This window comes from Hipposideros armiger, unplaced genomic scaffold (genome assembly GCF_001890085.2).
Source record: "Hipposideros armiger isolate ML-2016 unplaced genomic scaffold, ASM189008v1 scaffold_82, whole genome shotgun sequence".
NCBI classification, from domain to species: Eukaryota; Metazoa; Chordata; class Mammalia; order Chiroptera; family Hipposideridae; genus Hipposideros; species Hipposideros armiger.
In genome coordinates, this window is record NW_017731432.1 from 4,058,261 (window position 1) to 4,079,776 (window position 21,516).

Genomic DNA, 21,516 nt, shown 5'->3' on the forward strand with positions numbered 1-21,516 from the left:
GAGAGAGAGAGAGAGAGAGAGAGAGAGAGAGAGAGAGAGAGAGAGAGAGAGAGAGACATTGCCTGCGAGTGCCTTGGGCAAATGCGAAAGGGAATAATCACACAATCCTGAAACATCACAGAAGGAGGGGGGCCTAAGGGTAACATCCTAGTTCTATGTGCACCTTCTTTGTGGTAGAAAGGAGAAAGAGCTTCCCCCAGATGTGTCTTGTTCTGAGGAGAGACAGACCCCTGCCTTTGGAAACCCCAGTCAGATGGAGGAAAACAGTGCCCTGCTCCAAGGAACATTTGTCTAAATGGCAACAGGCCTTCTCAGGGAGCCCCAGTGTGAAAAGGGGAAAACAGCCCTGACTCAGAAGCCCTGATCTGATGCAGAAAGAGAAAGCAACAGAGACCTATAATCTGGGGTAGAGAACCAGGGTCACTGCTGGCACACATGAAACCTTTGTAGGAATTAGTCGTGTTCCCTCTGGACACTCTTTCCTCCCAGCTGACAGCCTGGCATCTGGGTGCAGAGCTTGGAGAGTGGAGTGCCAAGTGTGGGCTGGACACCAGCCTCCACAGGCACCTTCTCCACTGGATGCCTTTGTATGAGACTCAAACTGCATAGCCCAAAGTGCCAGCCCTGGGAGGGGTCCCAGCTCTCATAAACCCCGGTTTGAGAGAGGTAGTCAGCCAGCACCTGGGAGACATTGCCCTCACCCAGACAACCCTGGTGTGAGATGGAGAAATGACCCAACCCTAGGTAATTCTGATCTCATAGGGAGGGAGACAGGGCTCAATCCCAAAGAGTTTCCTTCAAAGGCAGAGACAGATCCCTGCCTTCAGGGGCCCATCTTCTCTATCTACTTCAGTCACAGCATTCAGCCTCGCCAGCTGATGAACTAGGAAAAGAGTAACCGTAAGGCATAGGCATGGCAATGGCATGTTAAGGCAGGCACCAAGGCCTTCCGTGATTTAGATTCAACTTGTTTTCCCACCTTCCGTTCCTAATACTGCCCTCCATGAATTCTATGAGCTATGTCACTGAATTAGTGCTAACCACTCCCTGGCTGTGCCATTCCTTTCTTGCCTCTGCGTTTATACACGTGTTGTTTCTTCTAACAGGACTATTTTACCCCACCTCATCAAATTTCTACTTTTTCCTTCAACAACCTGCCCAAATCCCATCACCTCCAGCAAGACTTTCTGGATTAGCTATCTCCTCTCATGACCCCTGTGTGTCCCTATTATTGCCCTTATAATCTGATATTCTGATCACCCCTTTAAGTAATTTCCATTATGTACTGGTGTATAACAAACCATCCCAAAACTTAACAGCTTAACACAATTTATTATTTCTCATAATTCATTTGGTTGACTAGGCCTTTCCTCACTCATACAGCTCATTCAGCTAGAGGATTGGTTGGGCTGGAAAATCCAAAATGGCCTCACCACACGTCTGGGAGGATGGGGGGGCCTTGCTGGGTTCTGTTCCACATAGCCTCTCATCCTCCAGTAGATTGGCTTCCTTACTTGGCAGTCTCAGGATAGTGTCCCACCAAGAGGGCAAAAGACAAAGCTGCAAGGTGTCTTGAGGCTTAGACTCTGGAATTCACATATCACTTGGCAAAGCAAGTCACAAAGCTAACACCAAATCAAGGGATGAGATGTAGCTCTTGACAGGAGGAGCTGCAAAGAATTGTGACCACATTTAATATACAACAATGAGCCTGACTCTTCCACTAGACTTAGAGTCCCTCCAAGGCAAGGAAGGACTTGGTCTTATCCTTCTTTACTCCCTTCCTTTACTCAAGTATTTGTCTAGTACTCACTCATGCTTGGCCCAGTGTCCTTACCTTTGAAGGGTTAGATTTGCAAATAGATAATTATAGCTAGTGTTTTCAGTGCTCTGACGGGAGTATAAATAGGTTTCTGAGATAGCACAACGAAAGGAGGACAAAATCAGAGCAAGCTTCACAGAGCAGGTAATAACTGAACAGGGTTTCAGAGGATGAGTAGGAGTTCACTTTGGTGGACAAGGAATAAAGGGTATTCCAGATCAAGGCAAAACTATGTGCCAAGAGCATAAAGGTATAACCCAGAATGATGTATTTGGGGACCTGCTAGCAGTTCGGTTTTGTTAGAATATAAAACACAAGGAGAATTGGTAGGAGGTGAAGCTGAAGAGTACCCCAGGGTCTAGCTGGGTATCCCACACCCTGATCTTTACATAATGCCCGGCATGTAGTAGTTCCTCAATTATGTTGGATTTTTTTTTCTTTAAATCATTGAACTAGGCCTTGAAATCAGGGTTTATTGGTTTCTGGTTTGGATTCTCATTTACTTAGCCCCTGCTGGAGTACCTAATTTCTTAACCATTACTTCACTTTACTCTCCTAGCAACTGTGCAACCTAGGATTCATTGCCCCCAATTTATTGCTAAAGAAACAGGCCTAGAGAGAGGAAGTGACTTTTCTAAGAACACATGTATACTGAGTAACAGAGTCAGGATTTGAACTTGAGTCTGCCTGGCCTTGAATCCTGGAATGTTTCTCAGCCCCTGAACCACTGGGCTCATGGGCTTCCCTCATATATATCCCCTTCCCCTTCCCACTGATATCTCCTGCATGCTAAGCCCTGTGCTGGGTGACTAGATAGCGATGACCTCCCAAGAAAAAGGGGCAGATATGTAAACAAAATATCAGATCAGAGGGAAGCCAAGGGATTGTGAAAACTCAGAGGAGGCAACTAACCCAACCTTGAGGGAAAGTGAAGCCTTCCTAGAGTCCTGAAGGATGAACAACGGTCAACCGAGCAGGGGGTATGGAGACATGGAGGATAATGTAACTGGAAGTCCAGAGCATGGAGTGCTCAGAGAACTAGAGGTAGCTCTGCAGTGTCAGGAGGTCAAAGGGAGAGAGCAGGAATGCTGAAAGAGACTGGAGGAGTAAACGGAGCAGGTCAGAGAAGGCCTGTATGCCATGTTGCAGATCATCTAGGTGGAAAGCCACTGAAGAATTTAAAAAAGGAGGGAGACAGGGTCAGTTTTGCACAATACACAGATATCTAACACACTGTGTGTAGTGTGGACGATGGGTTACAGGGAGAGAAACTGGACACCAGAAGGCCAGATGGAAGACAGCTGCAAATTTAGAGCTCATAAGATTGTTAACTGGAGAAGTGACATCCAAGATAGGTGTAGCCATTGAAGAAGCACGTGTCTTGCCTATGCCACGCTCTGTGCTGGGCTTCGGTTCCCCCATATGACTCACACTTGGCCCCTACCCTGGAGCAGTCTGGGCACTGGTAAGGATTTGTATGAGCTATAATGAAGGTAGAGATGGACGTACTCTAACAGGAGGAAAAGATATTTTTCCGTTAGGCTTGGAAGGTTGAGTAGGAGATACACAGAGGTGGACATGAGAAGATTTAAGAATCCACTAAAGGTAAAGTCTCTGAGATCTAGAGAAGGATTGAGTGTGAAGAATGAAGGAGGGTGGGGTCAAGCACCACTCTCAAGTTTCCGGTGTGCGCACACCCGAATGGACAATGGGTATCCCCTTATGAACTGGAACCCAGGAAGGAGGCGCCTGTTTGGGGGATGTCGAGTTCCACGTTAGTTGCATGGATGTGCTGTGCCTGTGGGAGCTCCAGGCAATGTCCTGCAGACAACTGAAATGTAGGGTATACTCTAATAACGGGACTGCTGAAAGGCTAGGAGGCGGGACAGTTGGGAAGTGCGGCGGATCCCGCGGGCATTCCGACGCCTCCTTTGCAAAGGACCAGCAACCTGGCTGCCTTGACTGTCGCACGATAACCGGGAGAACCGGCCGGGGTTCTAGGCGAAAGGAGCCCCGCGGTGGGAGGGGTCGTGGAACGGGATGGGAGGACCTTGCGGCCGCTAACTGGGGCGGGTAGGTTTTGAGGGCGGTGGGAGGGACCCCAGGGCGGCCCCACTCTGTTGCCCCCGGAGTGCGAGCAGCTGTTTCCTGATCCCGGCCCGCCCCCCCATCTTGAACTTTCACCCCGTCGCGCGACGGCGGCGGGTCACGTGATCAGGGCCAACATGGCCGCCGCCGCCGCTGGGAGCTGAAGTGCCGCCGCCGCCGGGCAGCCGGGGGGAATCCGCCCGCATCGCCGCCCTCGCCGGCCGGGCGGCCGCGGACCCCGGAGCGCCGGAAGCCGGGGCTGGGGCGGCACCGCGCGGCGGCCACGGGGTCCCGTTAGAGGAGCCCTCGGCGGCTATGCCGAGGGCCCGGAGCGGCCGGCGGAGCAGGGGGGCCGGCGGGAGGGAGGAAGTAGGTTTGTTTACGGGCTGTTTGGGGCGGGGCAGGCCTGGACCAGGGTCGGTGCTGGGGCGGGGGCCAGGACTCCAGACCGTGGCTGACGCTCTCTTCTCTTTTTTTGCATCTGCCCGGGATCTTCCCCCAGACCTTCCTGCGAGTGCGAGCCAACCGGCAGACCCGACTGAATGGTGAGTCTTGCCCGGCCCCTCCCTCCGCCCCACCCCCGGCCTCCTCCCTCCCTCGCTGCCTGCAGCTCCTGGCTCGCCTGGGTCTCTTCGACATTAGGGCCCGTTGGCTTCTCGCAGTCACAGCGCCCGAGTGAGTATGTGCTAAGCAAGGTGGCCGCCCTCAGTTTCCCCGACTGTCTAATGGAGGTTATGGTTCCCAGCTCTTGCCCAAGCCTCTCTAAAGGCCTTGAACCCTGGGGGGCAATAAGTGCCAGAGAATGAGGAATAAGCTGCACAATTCCACTCGGGAGCTCAGCTTTGAATTTGCAAACTGCTGGGACCTCACTGTACAAGCCGGCAAGGCGCTGAGAATGTTTTTCTTACAGTTTTTAATCAGTGCCCAGTAGCGTGAATACAGCCTCTCTGCTGAGACTTGACAATGCAGTGAGATCTGGAGTTCCCACGGCAACAGGAACTAACTCATCCCAGGGTTCTTTGAGTTATCAGTCGGCCCACATTTCACAAAGGTGATCAGCGTGGGCTCGACAGCTCTTAGAGGCCTTCTCTGAAAGCGCACTGTGTATGCACTACTAGGCAGCCCCCCTCCCCCCCTTTGGATTCAAACCTCTGGAGCATTCCTATTTGCTGAACACAATTGAATGATCCTAGCTTTTTGTACTGACTAGGGTGTGGTATGTCTGGGGGTTGGCTGTAAGAGTCTTAGGGTCTCTGGGCCAGCTGGTAAATGAATGAGGCCCTGGATGTTCAAGGTCCCCAACTCCTGCCACTTGGTTTCTACTGCCAGTCTGAGCCCCGTTCTGGGAAAGGGAGAGCATTCATTATGGGCCCGCACCGTGTTAAGCATTATTTTCATAATACCTCTGAGAAGAAAGTGTTAACACACATTTTGTAGATAAGAAAACTGAGGCTGGAAGAGGTGACAGTGATTTTTTAAAAATCACACATATAACTGAGCCATGATTTAAACCGACGTTTATCTCCAAGGCTTGGACTTCTCCAACCATGCCATGCTACCTCCACGGCAGATCCTTTGACTTTACCTACTCAGGGGTAGCCTCTCAATAGGGAGCAAAACTTTCCCTACCACACTTTGGTTATTTTGGCGAGAAAATAACCAAACGTGCCTTGTTTATCTGAGAGTTTCCAGGTGATGCTTAATCTAGTAGGGTGCTTTCCTGGGACTACAAGGGATCTTCTGGCCTGGGTGGCCTGGGCAAGGAGAGCATCCAGTATCGTACCCTCTTTGGCAATTCTGTGAGATTTATTTCTTTATTCAGTGATCAGTGTCTGTCACAGTTCCCTTCTTATGAAGGAGGCACTCCCTTAGGCTCTAGGCAGGGTAGGTCAGGAACCTTAGTAGTCACATACTGCTTCATACGGGCTTCTATTGGGTTGTCGGAAAAGTCATGACGTATTTTTTCTATGTTTTTTGTTGCAAAAATGCGTTATGACTTTTTCGACAACCCAATAGTACTCTCAGGCTCCCTTGCTCAATGCCTTTCTGATATCTAGCATTCCCTGTCCAACCCAGCCCTAGCTCTAGAGTGTCAAGGTGGCTGGAGCCTGAGATTCTAAGGGTTAATTAGGACAAAGTGAAGGAATTGAGATTTGTCCACCAAAGCAAGTGGGGCACCAGAACATAATCGCATCTCCTATGGCAGGAGCACAGGAAATAGAAGAGATGGGCCGGGCTACGGACCAAGGTTTCTCAGACTCCATGCTCAGTCCTGATGGGATAGTAGCTTTCCTTTTGATTTGGGTCTTTTTAGGGCTACTCCGTTTTAGGGTTGGAGTAGCTCCCTGCCTTAGACCCTCAACAGGGAGAAGCTGGGACCCCCAGTGCATATTCTTGCTGCCTTGGCATCGTCACAGGATCAACCTTGGCTGATGCTAATCAGTCAGGGGGATTCTTGCAACAGGAGAGCATTCTAGGCTGTGGAGTCAGGCCTGGTTTCCTGTCCTGCCTTTGCCACTTTTTAGCTGCTTGAACACATGCCTTCATCTCTCTGAACCTTAGTTTCTTCATCTGTTACAATGGATAATGCAACTTTGCTTCAGTACATAGAATTAAATGAGCTACCTTGTGTAAGTTATTTGACTCGGAGCCTAACACAGTTGAAACTCTAAATTGTAATGTAGCAACTCTTATCAGTGTCACCTCTCACTTGTATCTCCCCCCGACCCCCCAACAGTATTCCCAAGGTCAGTCTCCATAAGAAAGTTCTTCCAAGCCCTGCAGTGAGAAACTGTTCCCTCCTTGGCCTCCCCTCTCCAACCCCATCCATCTGATCTCAGAGTAGCTACCTCTACTTATGCTGTTGCATCCAGGGAGGGGCTGCAGGGAAGAGTCCCTTGTTTTGACCCCTTCTTGCTTCAGTGACAGGAGGGCTGCAGAGAGGGATTAGTGAGCTAATTAGAAATGATTGCATCTCTCAGCATTAATTAGCAGTTTTGTGGGCTTGCAGTGTGCACTTTGGAATTGAGCCCCCTGCGGGACAGCATGGCAGGCAGCCCTCTGCCCCAGGAGCCTGACAGCCCCTCTGCATTGATTAGAAATGATGGAACAGGTTTGGGTAGGCACAGTAAGGGCTGCCCTGTCAAGGTACTTTCTGACTCAGACCCTCAGTATCTTTGTGACTGGGCCTCGGTCTCCTCTTCTGTAAAGTGGGACCAGTGGACATGAGTGAAATTCTTCCTGTGATGATTCTGGGTAGGACGCTAAGGACTCTTGGCCCAGGAACAAAAGGGGTTTTAGCTGATGAGTGAATAACAGGCCTCATCAGGCACCTGTAGGGACCTTGGGTTCTAGGCAAGAAATGTTCTCTGAAGTTGTATTTCTTGACACCAAAAGAACCCATGGTCTTGGCCTTCTAGGGAGATAACCTAGCAACATGGAGTGTCTGCTCATTGGACTCCTTGAGCACTGCAGGTATGGGTTAAGCTTGAGCACTGTGGCCAAAGAGTAGGCACTTGGCTGGCCTAGCTCCAGTTTCCTCCCCAGGTGCTCCTGGCAAGGCCCAGTCTCCAAAGGAGCAAAAGATGCTGCCTAATGAGGGCCAGATCAGGCACTAAACAAAAGGGCTAATGGCTGGCAGGAGGTCAGTATGTGTCAGCTCCACTGGGACCCTGGGAGCTACAGTGACCGTCTGCCTGTTCTGTGCTTTGTTTTCGGTTTCTCCGTGCAGCTCGGATTGGGAAAATGAAACGGAGGAAGCAAGATGAAGGGCAGGTATGTCCCCTGTGCAGCCGCCCCCTGGCAGGATCGGAGCAGGAGATGAGTAGGCATGTGGAGCATTGCCTTTCTAAGGTAGAGGGGCCGTCACCACCTACCTCCCCTCTCCCCTTCCCCTGACACTAGCTGCTGACTGCCCCCAGATCTGTGGGCTCTTGGGGTCTCCATGTGGTCTCAGCAGCTTCTTCCTCTCTGTTCTTTGCCCTCTTCCTTTGCTTTCACTCTCCCACTCCTCCCCTGGGGCTCCAGTGGAAAATCATTGGGAAGAGGCCCAGGTCTTTGACCTCTAGATTGGTTACTTCACAGGAGCCCTAGAGCTGGGGGCCCATCCTGCACACTGCAGCCGGGGGCCAGGACGGTGCCTTCCTCGCAGGCCCTGGGGGCAGGCAGGGAAGACCTGGGACCCGCATGATCCTGCTCTGCTCTCCACAGAGGGAAGGCTCCTGCATGGCTGAGGATGATGCCGTGGACATCGAGCATGAGAACAGCAACCGCTTTGAGGAGTATGAGTGGTGCGGGCAGAAGCGGATACGGGCCACCACTCTCCTGGAAGGTGGTTTCCGAGGTATAAGCAGCTGACACATAGGCAGTGGCACTCTGGTGGTCAGACCTCTGCTGGGTGTCCATCTGTTGGGGACCAAGAGGCCAGGGCTGGTGGCCTGTCATCCATTCCACCACGTGGGAACTGCTGCTGGCGGGGCTCCTTTGTGACCGTGCTGCCTGCCTGTGATGTGCATATTAAAATGGATGTATTTGGGTGGGGAAATGGAATTGTGAGGCTGCAAGCTAGGAGTGACGAGGGGGGCTCTCAGCCTCGGGTGATGCATTGAAGGTGACAGCCAAGCCGCGTTAGCACCTGCATAAAATATTAAAGGGACGGTTATGCATTTATCACTCCATCCCTCTTAAGGCTGATAAATGAGAATCCAGCAACCTGCTGTACACCTCCAGCACTGGGGGCCCTGAGGGCTTCCAGGCAAACACACTGGCTTTTCTTCCTCCTCCTCAGCCCCGTGTCAGAGAAATCAGTTACAGAGGAGAGAGTGAGTTATGGCAAAATTTGACCTCCCATGAGCTTCATTGGTGAATCTAATTTTAGCTCTGATCCCATCCCTTCTCCCTGGGCGCCCTCTGCCCTGAAGCAAGAGGGACCTGGACCCAGCTGCTCCCTGCTTCCCTTGGGCTGTCCCCAGTTGCTGCAGAGGGGTCTGCAGGGTCCCACCCAGCTCCATTGCACACCCAGCTCCTTGGAGGGATATGGCTTGGCCCAGTAGAAGTCCCCTACCCACACCAGGTCAGACAGCAGACTGGTTTGGTGCCCAGGGTCAGTGTCCTCTTGTCAAAGTCCCCTGCCTTGGGCAGGGAAAGTGGAGCTATCTGCCTCCTGGCCTGCAGCTCTTCTCTTTCTGTGCACAAGCACAGCTGGCACTGCAGCTTGTGGTCATTAAGTGAGCCAATCTGCTTCCCATCTGCCTCCAGTTCTCTGGGCATCACCCTTGAGAGTACGGCTGTGTCTGGTCCCTGGGGAATCTCACAGCAGCTGGGAAGAGGATCTCTGCCTCCTTGGGGCCCTGCTACTTGGGCTGGTGCTGAGGGAGTGGTCTCTGCAGTGCTGTCTAGTTAGACTGGCTACATGAATGGGCTTCTCTTATGTTACCCAGGCATTTGGGGGCAAGCCAAAGTATAAATCAGGAACGTTAATCAGACCAAACTGGTTCCCAAGACTAAGCACTGAGCTGGGGGAATGTTCTTTTGCCATTTCACTCTGCTCCTGTCCTAAAGTTTTACAGTGTCTGAGGCCCTGAGAGGATGAGCAGCAAAGCCCAGGATCCCATGAATTGTACACACAGGTATCTGGTGGCAGCCCGTGTAGGTTCAGTTCCAAGGTGCTGCTCTGGGTTCATTCTGTTGGCTACTGCAAATATTCAGATCTTCCATTGCTGTGGCAACTTCTTAGTCAGGTTTCTTGGCACAGAACTGGACCTCATGGCTTCTGGGCACCAGACAGGGCTTAAGGGGGATCAAGCTGCGTAGGGCCTGCCGATTTAACAAAGTATTCTCCTGTGCTGGGACGCACTTGCAGAGCGGGTGTGAGGGGCTCTTAGGCCCTGGGAGGGTGTCAGTTTTCCCTGAGTGTTTACACTGTGAGGTTGTTCCTTTCAAGAATTCCTGATGGGAGTTCAAAGGGGGCTTTTCTTTGAGCGATTTGGAGAGCGAGAATGAGAGTGAGACTTGAAGAGGGAACAGGGGCCGGAGGTGCCTTTATCTGCAGAGAATTGCTCCAGCTTTCCTGATAGAAGCTGCTGCCGCCTCTTAAACAGCTTAGTGCAGTCAAAAGACAGGCAGACTTGAAAGGCTGTTTTACAGCGAGATCAGCAGGGGCCACGAGGCAGAGAGCGGGCACAGTGGAGCGGAGGAGGCTGGGGATCCTCAATGGAGGAGGGACTATCAAAGGAAGCCCTGGCGGTCCTGACTGCCTCTGCCCCCAAAACCCTGTCTGCAGAAGCTGGCCATCTGTCAGTCTACCTCCCTGGCCAGGACTGATAGGCCCCAACTTGGGGGGCTGGGTGTGGCCCCACCAGGCGTGCTGGTGTCAGTGCAGTGCATTGATCGCCCGCCGGGCGGGCCGGGCCGCAAGCCGGGCAGCGCGTGCTTAATGTGATTGAAAGGCAGTTAAAATGGCGGTGACCTTTTCAGGAGGAATTAGATTGCCTGCCAAGACCGGTTAGAGGGAGTGATAACGCCAGCTGAAGAAGCTGCCCAGCCGACTTCAGAGAGAGGGAGCAGAGGCAGGATGAGCAGGCGAGCAGTGAGGTCCATTTAAGCTGCGCTGTGCGTGCTGACAGAACAGAGATTGCTGTCCTTGTTAGATATGAAAGAATTGAAGAATTGCAGATAAGTTCCTGTATCCGATCATCCCCTACCCCTCCTCCCAGACCGGGGCCCCTTCATCATCCTCAGCAAAGCTTCCCTCTGGGCCCACTGGGAGCTGGTCTGATGGAGCACCGTGGTTACCTGGAATGTAATCGGCTATGGAGCCAGTGGACAAGCAAGAGTTTTGGCAGAGAGACTTGGCTGAGGGGAGCAGGCCTCAGAGTTTGGACCTGTAGTTACTGAGGGCAAGGCCCAGATAGCTCAGGCCCAGGAGTGCTGGGAATTGGTATTTTAGGACCAAGTGAAGGACCAGACAGAATAGGTAAGCACCAAGATAGGTCCATTTGGAAGTCAGTCTTTAAAAGACTAAAGGAAATAGGTAGAAATTTCAAGAGTAAGTGGGAAGAAACTTGCGGTGTCTAGGAAACACTGGCCCTCCCAGTTCTAGGAGAAATCGTGGGCTGTGTGCCTCAGTGGTTGATTGTCTTCTCAGAACCTTAGGCTTGCTAACCTGCCTCTGCTGTTTTCTCCCCACCCAAAGTTACAATTGCATAAAGGGCAGCACACATTGCCTAGTGCTCCACCAACATTCCCCTCAAAGAGCTCAGCAGTTAGGAGAAAAAGACGCTCCTCTGGGGCACCATGCCAGCCCTGGGCAGAGCAAGGGGCCTCTGGGCTAGAGCAACAGGCCACAGGGAAACCTAAGTGTGCAGCCCTGGCGACAAACCTACTCCTCCTCATAGTCAAAGGAGGGATGTGAATGAGCCACAGCTTTCCTCAGTTCCTGTCTCCATCTCCTGGGTCCTGGAGAAGAGACAAGGTGGTGGTGAGCTTTGATCCCTCCCCTGTACTGGTGCCATTGAAAGTTCAACCCGCTGGTTTTGAGGAGCCTGGAGCTAAAATTGTCTCCCAGCGCAGCCCTGCTGCCTGGTCCGGTCAGTAACAGGTGCTGAAACAGCCAACTGCTGGAGGCAGTCTTGGAATGGAGAGGGTTAGGGCTGCTGCCTTCGAACTGCTAGCCACATTTAGTCACAACTGTTGCCTGGTGGGAGGGGTTGGAGAGGTGGCAAGGAGCAGGGCACCTTCTGTCCCCTGTAGCAACTGACGGGATTTAATCGCCTTTTGGAACACAATTGTTAAGCTGGGACAGAGGGAGTGCAGGCAGAAGGAGCAAGTATCAATGGTTTTAAACGGCGTCTGTCTCTACACGTCTCTCCTGACGTGAGGCAGTGAAACGCGTTATCGAGGAGGCCCGGAAAGTGGCTAAGTGCGTTTGACACACGCCAACTCCCTGCCTCCACACTGGATAATTGCATTGTCAACTGTTCAGCGAGGTGGCAGGTGACACTGCAGGCCGATTGATTGTCCCGCATCGCAGCTCCCCAGACTGTCAGCTCCCCAATCGATGGCGTTTACACAAGACACCGTAACTGCATCTGTAACTAATTCCAGTGTAAAACTCTCCGGAAGCTGCTACCCCTGCGCCGTGCTGCCCCCCAACCCCCGGAACACACAGACCTCTGGAGGGCCCCAAGACTTTCCCTTCTCCCTAGGCTCTGGTTTTGTTGGGAGCAGTAGGTGAAGAAATCAATGGCTCCTTTTTTGTGGTTTCAGGTTCCAGGACGTTACAGCCCCCAGTAAACGGGCATCTCCAGTTTCTCAATCGATTATCTGATCAATTGATTAAATTAACACTGATTTTTTTTTTCTTCTTCTTTTTCTTCTTCTCAATGACCCAGGAAGAAATGAGTTTATGGGAGAGGGGTCATTTTTATAAAATTCAGACTTGCTTTTCATTTCTGCACTTAACCCTCTCCCTCTCCCTCTCTGTTGCAAAGTATTCACTTGGAGGTTTTTCACACTGCCCACTCTCCCAAGACTGGGACCCACTCTGCTGAGCATCACTGACCACCAGGCTTATTTTTCCCGTGGGCATTAGCCCAGCCCTTTGTGCCAGTTTAAGATGCGACTGAGCCACAGCAAGGGGGCCTCCTTGATGACTAAAGGGTACTCTGGGTCATCTTGGAGGTCCTGGGGGCTGAGTCCCTTCCCTGGATAGCAACAGCAGCATGTGTGGCAGCTTGCCTATTACCCCTGGAGCTGTATGGAACAGGAGCCAGAGGCTTGGAAAGGAGCTCTCTGTGCCATCTTGCCTCTGAGTACTGGCCTGGGATATTCCAGCAGCTGAGAACATAAAATGACTGTGGAGCCTTCCTCTCAAAGCAGGAGGGGGGGGTGTAAACTGGCGGGGGCGCTGTCTGCATAAAATGGCTTTATGGCCGTTTCTTTTTATTATGATTCTGCCAGAAGTCAGCAAGTGACATTTCATTAAGAAAATAAAGTTTAATGTGCTGGGAAGGAGGTTGGAGCGGGCTGGGGCAGCACAAGAGTGAAATTGGCAGTGGCAGCCTGTTCTGAACACCTGTGGGGGTAGGGAGAGGTTCCCAACATCTGTCTCTACTGTGGGATGGGGCTGGGGTCAGCGTAAACTGCTCAGACCAAAGAGGCCTTTTCCTTGGCCAACAAGGTGTTTCATTCTCTCTGTCTTGCCTGACTGGTCAGAGGAGCAGAAGCCTGGCTGGGGTGTGGGGGCTGGTAGGGAAGATTGTGCCCTGAGGTTTCTCCAGGCTACCAGCTAATCAGGCCTTGGCCTGCCTTCTAGCACAGGGCTTCCAGGACCTAAGAACAGTATTTAGCCATTAGTGCTTGGGTGTATTGTATGGTACCTGTTGTGGACCTGGCCAGCTCTGCTGGAAGGGGCACCTATATAGAAATACCTGGAGAAGTCATGTGTACTCAGCACCTTGAGGATAAGGATCAGATCTTGAAACTCGGTGTCCACAGGCACTGAGAGGATGAGCTCAGTAAAAGTTAAAAGAATGTTGCTGAGGTGGGAGTTCATTCAGGAAGTATTTCTAGAGCAACTACTATGTGTAGGCACTGTGAGTTAATAGAAGGCACGGTTGAGCCAGCCATACTTGGCAGAATGAGCAGGCATTTGGTTTGTAGACCAAGAGGGACAAGGGTCTAGGCAGAGATAACAGGAGGTACAAAGGCATGGGAACAAGAGAACACATGTAGGATTGAGGAAACCTCAGTAGCTGTGGTCCACCGGAGTATGAGTCCCGCTGCAGGCCTAGCAGGCAATAAGACCACAGAAGAAAAGACTTCAGGTTGCACTGTTGTTTTCATTGTGGAGACGCTGGGGCTTTTTGGGGTGCCCTGTTTTCTGTTTTGCCATTTGTTTTTTGATTCCTTTATTGGCCCAGCCACAAGGAGGGCTGGGCAGGGCCAGGCTGAGCTGAGGATGTAAGGCTGACTGCTGAGCTGCATGGACTTGGGGCGGGCGGGTGGAGGGCGGTTGGCAGGGCTCGGGGGGCACACACTGTAAGTGAACTTGATAGCTACATTCTGATTGATGGCGGAGTTTGTCTCCCAAACTGTCAGAGGGTTTATAGAGGTGCCACTCACCCACAAGGCAGGAATTGCTTGTCAGGACACCTGGCCGTGACTAGGAGACAGAGCTGTTACTTGGTGTTTTCTCAGCTTAATGGCCCTGCTGCTGACCTGCCTGCTGCCTCGAGTTTGTTGGTGCCTCGGTGTGGAGGGCAAATGAGGACTGTCAGGCAGAGGTGGAGCTTAGGCAGTGCCTAGCCTCTCTGTCTCTGGTGCTGCTTACCTCTGGGATGAGTGGAACCTTTGTGAGACTAGGTACCCGAGGCATAGAAGGCACAAGACGGGTCAGGAAGGAAACACTTTTGAAATAGACTTGAAATATGGGAGATATTCCAGATGGATTGAATAGCATGAGCAAAGGTCTTAAGAGCAGGACATATAGAGTTATGTTTAAGGTAAAGTAAGTACTTTGTCCATATGCATAGGGCTTATGGAGTGAAGTGAGGAATAAAAGAGTGAAGGTAGAGAAGTAGATAAATCCAGATCCTAATGGGTCTGGCTGAGGAGCTAGGCTGGATTGTGTATGCAGTCGGAAGCCAGAGTCAGTTTTGGAGCAGGGAAAAGAAGGGTCAGAGCTATATGGGAAGCAAGATGAAGAAAACAGACAAGAGGCCTGAGGACCCATACAAGACTTACCCTGATGAGAATGTAAGAACCTGAGTGGAAAGAAAGTTCTGAGATCATCAGGCAGAATTCTAAACTTCTTCACCTCTTTAAGGATTTCCTTGCTGGTTCCACTCACCACAGATGCCATCACTTTAATCTCTTTCTGTCCTGGCAGGGCTGCTGTGCTGGCTAGTGAGAAGCGGTCTGAGACAACTGGGAGAAGGCAGGGCCAGGGAGGGAGGATCAGCTTTGTGGCCCCTGACCCTGGGCTATCAGGAAGAGTGGTCCTGGGAGTCAGACACATGGCAAGTAGGTGGGCCTAGTGTAGCTTCAGCAGCTCTCCCTCCCCATTGGCCCAGAGTCTGCCTGTGGCTGGGCCAGATGTACCTCGGTGGGGTCAGCCGCCTGCCCAGCCCTGCCTCCACCCAGCCTGGTTGTCTTCACGGACTGCTTTGAGAAGCAGGTGTGCATGCCTATCCTCTCTCGTCCCTTCCTAATCCCTTTATAACTGCGCTTGTCCAGGAATCTGGGCTGAGTGAGGTAGAGATGAATAATTAATGTCAGGCGCTTCAGACACCAAATATTTGAACAGCTGCTTGGTGTTTTTGCTGGCAAAGACCTGGCAGCCAAAATCAGGACGTTGGCTGGGGGTCCCACTGTATGGCTCTGACTGGCCTTAGCCAGGCTGCTCTTCCCTCCGATGGACTTGTCAGGCTGGTCCATGGGACACAGAGAAAGCTGAGGTCCTGGGTGGGGTGATGTTATTGACCTGAATTTCTCGGTCATCTTCCTGCTCTTCCTAGACCTGGAAGACAGGTGGACAGCAGGCCTAGACTGGGCATCTCCTGAGGACCTGAATAGTGTTTGGGCTAGTTTATGAGACCACTTGAAGCAGCAAGCAGTGACAGAGAAAGATGAGGTTTGCAGAGTGAAAGGGACACAAACATCAGAGTCAAGTGCACCAAAGTATTCTCTATATCCCAGGTGCGAGTTTCTGTCTGGGCCTCTCTGGCCCAAAACTTGACCCTACCCAGAGGCAACAGAAGGCACCCTTGGCCTAGTCTTGTTAGCCCCCAGTCCTCTTCACATCCTGCTTTCCACAGGCTCTGGCTTCGTCATGTGCAGCGGCAAAGAGAATCCGGACAGTGATGCTGACTTGGATGTGGATGGGGATGACACTCTGGAGTATGGGAAGCCACAGTATCCTTGGGGCACTGTGGGACAAGGTGGGGCTGGTGGGACAGGCCAAAGGGAATGAGAAAAACAGCTAGCACCTCTGGCACTCACCCACATCACCACCCTGGGGTCAGTGTCTCAGTTTTGGCCAAGATTCACCCCTCATGTCCTACTGCAAACTAGGATCCATTGTCCTTAACTACCATGCCAGATACACAGAGGCTGATGTCATCCCCTGCACAGGCGAGGAGCCTGGAGAAGCCAAGGAGAGAGAGGCACTCCGGGGCGCAGTCCTAAAGCAAGTGTGGGCACAGGCTCGGGAGGGTGGGGTAGAGGGATGGGAAGCTCTGAGGCAGAGGTCAACCCAGTACCCACTCAGAGCCATCTTGCCTGCCTGCAGAACTCACTTTGTCATTTCTCCTTCCTTTCCTCTAGTGGTGGCCCTCCCAGCACTCGCATCACTCCTGAGTTCTCTAAATGGGCCAGTGACGGTAAGTCCTGACCCAGGTTAGGAGTAATGGGAGAGAGGGGACATTCCTTGGGTGGTGATGATTGACTCGGGCCCAACCCCTCACCTGTGCTGCCTAGACTGTCCAGAGTATGAGTTGCCTCCCTATCCCAACAGAAATGCCATCTACCAGCAACGGGGAGAGCAGCAAGCAAGAGGCCATGCAGAAGACCTGCAAGAATAGTGACATTGAGAAGTGAGTGGCCAGGAGGGGTCCCCTGGGACAACAGTTCAGTGGGAAGAGGGGGGCTGCCAGGGCTCCCTGCCCTCCCTTAGTCCTGCCTCTCTGGGCATATAGCCGGCTGTGGGGCCCAGCTGATGCTAAACGTGACTCTGTGAATTGATCACTGGGCCACGGCCCTGGGAGCCTTGGTGGCGGGAGGAGCAGTCCGCCTGCCCGCCTGCCTGCCTTCCTGCCTGCCCGCCCGCCCGCTACAGCGGTCTTCACCCGGGGAATGTGATGTATGGCCACCCAGCCCAGCCAGCACACTTGATTCATCTCCAGTTTCTGTTTCTTAATCGGGAGCTAAATTGGTTTCATTTTTCTTGTCCCGGGTGGCGCTTGCAGTGGGTTTTAGGCAGCATTGGGTCTCATCACTTCTGGTTGGAATTTTTGGCCTGGGTTCTCTGGCAGGGGAAAAGAGGTATCTTAGCACTTCACCAGAGCTGGGCAGCCCCTGGCCTGGATCCCCAAGAGCTGCAAGGACTTGAAATCAGCTGGGCACCTTACTGCCTTTCCAGAAGCCCAAGCAAGGCCACTTCTAGCCCCAGGAGGTGGCACTGTCCAGTTCTGGGTGCCTGGAGCTGCTGCCATTGGCCACTGCTTAACTCTCCACACCCATCCCTCCCTCCACTGGAGGCTAGGTTGCCTAGGGTTAAAAGGCAGCCTCTTCATTCCAAGACCAGTGTTCCATCTTGCCTCCTGCCAGGAGAGTGGATTGCAGGCCGGTGCAGGGCCGGGTCGGTGGCCCAGGGTCACCTCCCATTTGTTTCCCTCCATTTTGTGTTGTCATAAATTCATTCCAGCCCGTTGTGGTTGATCAGTTTATCTCGGCCGGGGCTGCGAGTGCTGCTGGCATGATGTATGGGCCGAGGCGCAGGGCCCGGCTGCCCATGAATCACCGCAGCTGCTCCGTGTCAGCGCCAGAGCGGCCGCACGGGTTCGGTGCAACCAGCTTGGGGGGGGGGGGGGGGGGGAATGACGTATGGATGTTTATTTAATAATTCTCTCCTACTCCAGCTGAGCGGGGCAGGCGGGGCCGTAAGGGGCACCCACCCTCGTCTGCAGGGGCTGCTCATAAATCAGAAAGACAAGATCATTAATCAGGGATGGCGCCTGAGGGTGAGGTGGGGGCCAGAGCCAGTGGCCATCCATGAGGGTACTACCCATCCAAGGCTGAGAGAAGTTGAGATTTCTGTCCCACCTGTGTGAGCACAGGCACCAGAAGATGGGATGTTGGAACAAGTTGGGGACTGGCTCAGTCATATGCAGAGAGCTCCATTGGGTCTGAGTCCGCCAACATTGAGGCCCTTTAGTCCCCATGACTTCTCCCTTGTACGCAGTATGGTTTCCTGCCCTAGATCTGTTTCACAACCCAGGGAAGGAGGAAAGCAGGATGCCATGGCCTCTAGGAAATTCTCTACTCTATGCCCTGGAGGAGCTCAGGAATAGCTCACAACCAACCTGGGTCAGTGACTGGAGACTGAGTAGGTTACCATAGCAGTCAGTAGAGAGGCCACGTGTGTGCTGAGCAAATGCAGGATAGGGTGGACTCTGGAGTGTTAGAGGTGGCCTTAGAGCTTTTGGAGATGGAGAGAGAAGTGGCTTCATTCTCTCCTGGCCCCATCCTTTTTGCCTTTCCAGCTCTAGCTCATAGTTTTCTACTGTGTGGTAGACTGCCCCCAGCTCCAGGCCTTAAGTTGCCCCATCTTTAAAATAACCACATAAGACCAGGGAGATGCCCAGTCTGGTCCTTGGAGAGGAAGGGAGCACAACTACCCATTCTTGTCTCCTTGTCAGGAATTAATAGCAGTCCAGATGGGGACAGCACATATGGCATTGGGCAAAATGCCAAGAGAAGAGCCAGCTGTGCAAGTGCTTGTGAGGAGGGAAGGGTGGTGAAGGCTTCCAGAGCTGGAAAGTTGAATGGATGCTCCCAGGGAATCAGCCAGAGCCTTTCTCAGCTTCCCTGGAGAGAGGCAGGGCAGAAAGAACCATGGACCCACAGAGTGATGCATCTAGAGCATCCCTGATGGAAGGACACAGCCATCAGGAAGTCACATGTTGTTGCTAGTACCCTAAGAGAGAAAGGTCAGAGATCGAAGTTTGTTGCTACTCATGGAATGTTATCCACCATCCACCCCTCACAAATTACCACTTACACGCCCAGCAGGGACAGACCACCTATAAGCTTTCAAGCTTTCTGAGCCAGTGGTCTACCCCAGGCTGGCAGAGCAGGACACCCTTAGGTCCTTCCTGCCCACCACACACCGCACTTGTGATTCCACCTCAGACCACTCTGCCTCCTGATTATCTTTGAAAGTTCAGCTCCTATCCTTTCACAACCTCCTTCCAACATCCTCAGCAACTTCCCATTACCTGTAAGATAAACTCTGCTTGTGGCAGCTGAGGTCTTCGTGGATACAATCTCCTTTCCCACTTTAGCACCTACTTACCCACAGGTGAGCCTTCCAGCCAGATGGGGCTCTTGGGCCTCTTGGCTGTTGTCCCTATGTTCCCTCAGCCTGGAGACACATCTCCCGGGTCTAGTCAATGTAAAGTAATGGTCAGTCACACAGTTATTGGTTGATCGCTGATCAGTCTGCCAGGGTTTGAATCCCATTGCCCCCACTCTGTGTGGACCTTGGGCGAGCTACTTAATGTTTCTGTTCTGCTTAAGTTTCTTTGTATATAAAATGGGAATACTGTAATCTCCTCATGGGATTTTTGTGAGTTGTAAATAAGATAATTTTCCATCCCTCAGTACAATCCCTGGCATTTAGTAAGTACTTAATAAATTTGAGCTCTTTTATTTGTATTATCATTATTATTCCCTAAGGCCCTTCTCCAATGCCATCTTTTCTATTCCTTCAGGAAGCATTCTTCTCCCTCTGTGAGCTCCTCTGGATTCTGTTCTGTTTTAGAAGGGGGAGCTTCACTCCTTGCGATAGTCTTAGCTATTCCCTGTTCAGTATTTATTGAAGCCCAGAGAGTTTTCAAGAGGTTGTAGGGACCTTCCTGTGCAGTGCTTGAACAGGTGAGGACTACCAGGGCATCTCATGTGCCTCAGAAGATACAAGGAGCCCTTGAGGCAGGCCAGGCCTGTAGGCCAGGGACCTAGATTATGTAGGACTCATCTAGTCCCCACATGCCTCACTCCCCCTGGGGTTTGGACTGGCTCTTTATTCAGCAAGTTTACTCATCCTCAGTGCCTGGTGTGGAGCTAAGGTCCATAGTCAGTACTAGTGGAGTGAGCAGCTTGCCCTCAGGGAACTGAGTGCAGCAGAGGAGACAGACATTTGCAGTTAACTGCTGTGGTGGAGTCCATTACAAGGTGCTAGGGAGCACAGAAGAGGCAGCCACCAGTGGTGATGCCAGCTGGAGGGTTGGAAAATGCTTCTGGGAAGAGGTGGGAAGTAGGCCTGAATGATGAGGTGGAACCTAGTGAGTTAGGAGGTGGGGGTGGAATCAGGAGGAAAACAGAAAGTGCCAAGAGGCCCAGGGAATCAAAAACAGGTGTGTGTGGAGGGAAACTATATTTCGGTGTGGACAGAGCTTAAAGTATTTGGTGGGGTGCTGAGGGATGTGGCTGGCTAGGGATGGACCAAGGAGGCCCTTGTAAGCTTGTGAGTTTGATAGAGCGTTAACTCAGGGAGCCATTGAAATGTTGGAAGTAGAAATGATAAAATTTGCAAAATTCAGGATGCTGGAAGAACGGAATGGAATGAGGGGACTGGAGGCAGAGGCCATTCAGGTTAGCGGAGTAATCCATAGAAGAAATCATGAGACCCCAGACGAGTGATGGATGATACAGGTGGAAAGAAGGGAAGATTCCAGAGATATTAGGAGCTAGCTGACAGATTTTGGATGTTGGGAGTACCAGGGATCGTTTCAGAAAGGCGTGGTTTGAGAATGGTTCCCAGGTATCTGATTTAGAAATTCACGGGAGGTGGAGGAACAAGGAGGGAGATGAGTTGAGTTCTGGAATGTGGAGTTTGCAGATATAGGATATGGGCAGATGCTGGGGCGGGACATCTGGGAGAGATTTGTGTAGGTGGTTCTGGAATTCAAGGGAGGTGTGGGCTAGAGGTTCGGATTAGGGATGCCAGCCTGCTGCCTGCCCAACTATGCTGTCCTTTTTACAGAATAACAGAAGAATCAGCTGTGACCACATTTGAGGCCCTGAAGGCTCGGGTCAGGGAACTTGAACGGCAGCTATCCCGTGGGGACCGTTACAAATGCCTCATCTGCATGGTGAGAGGAAAGGAGCTTAGGAGTGCCCTTGGTCAGGCTTCAGTGCCCCCTGGGGGTTGGAGAGGGTCTCTGCACTGTGATCTGAGCTCTTCAGAGGGTGGGGCAGCCTCGGCATGACCCCTTCTCTGCCCACCTCCTCCCTAGGACTCGTACTCGATGCCCCTAACGTCCATCCAGTGTTGGCATGTGCACTGCGAGGAGTGCTGGCTGCGGACCCTGGTGAGATAGCATGGGGGTCGGGGGGGTGCATAGCTGCTGTGGGTATTGCCCAGATGTCCATGCTTACGCTTGAGCCTGCTTCGGGGGAGAGATGAGGATGGGCAGGGGGGAGCAGGAGCATAGAACACAGCCAGAAACCAGGATATTCGCCCCCTCTAAGCTCACCACATTCTCGCCTCCCCACCCAGGTTTATTAAATTCTGCCCCTCTGTGGGTTCACTGCCTGCCCCCACCCCCACAGCCCACCGTGCCACACAGTGTTGCGATCCCAGGTCAGGAGGAAGCTGGGTGTGGGTAAGCAGGACCAGGGCCTCGGCCCCTCCCCCTCCCATTACTAAGCTCCCTCTGCTCCTGCCCCTGTTCTTCACTCGGGAGCAGCCATTAAAATGTCGCCCGGAGACAGCAATAAAAGGCCCGGACGTGGGCTCTGTGTCCTGATCAAAGGCCGCGTGTAATCTCGTTAGGGCCGCGGCAGCCACAGCTGGACCCAGCCTTGTTCTCATTACTGGGGCTCCT

General features: G+C 52.4%; 1 protein-coding gene across 2 annotated transcripts in view; it reads left to right on the forward strand.

Annotated features, from left to right (window-relative positions):
• Positions 1 to 21,516, forward strand: part of RNF220 (ring finger protein 220) — a 222,140-nt gene that overhangs the window by 199,413 nt on the left and 1,211 nt on the right. The window contains exons 6-14 of one of the 2 annotated variants that reach the window (XM_019643730.1): positions 4,413 to 4,455; positions 7,641 to 7,684; positions 8,120 to 8,252; positions 15,727 to 15,823; positions 16,011 to 16,097; positions 16,235 to 16,290; positions 16,425 to 16,503; positions 20,673 to 20,781; positions 20,926 to 21,000. In XM_019643730.1, the coding sequence (XP_019499275.1) occupies positions 4,413 to 4,455; positions 7,641 to 7,684; positions 8,120 to 8,252; positions 15,727 to 15,823; positions 16,011 to 16,097; positions 16,235 to 16,290; positions 16,425 to 16,503; positions 20,673 to 20,781; positions 20,926 to 21,000 (723 nt within the window). Of the gene's footprint in view, positions 1 to 4,412; positions 4,456 to 7,640; positions 7,763 to 8,119; positions 8,253 to 15,726; positions 15,824 to 16,010; positions 16,098 to 16,234; positions 16,291 to 16,424; positions 16,504 to 20,672; positions 20,782 to 20,925; positions 21,001 to 21,516 lie in introns of both variants that reach the window. The other variant, XM_019643729.1, reaches the window with a different exon arrangement.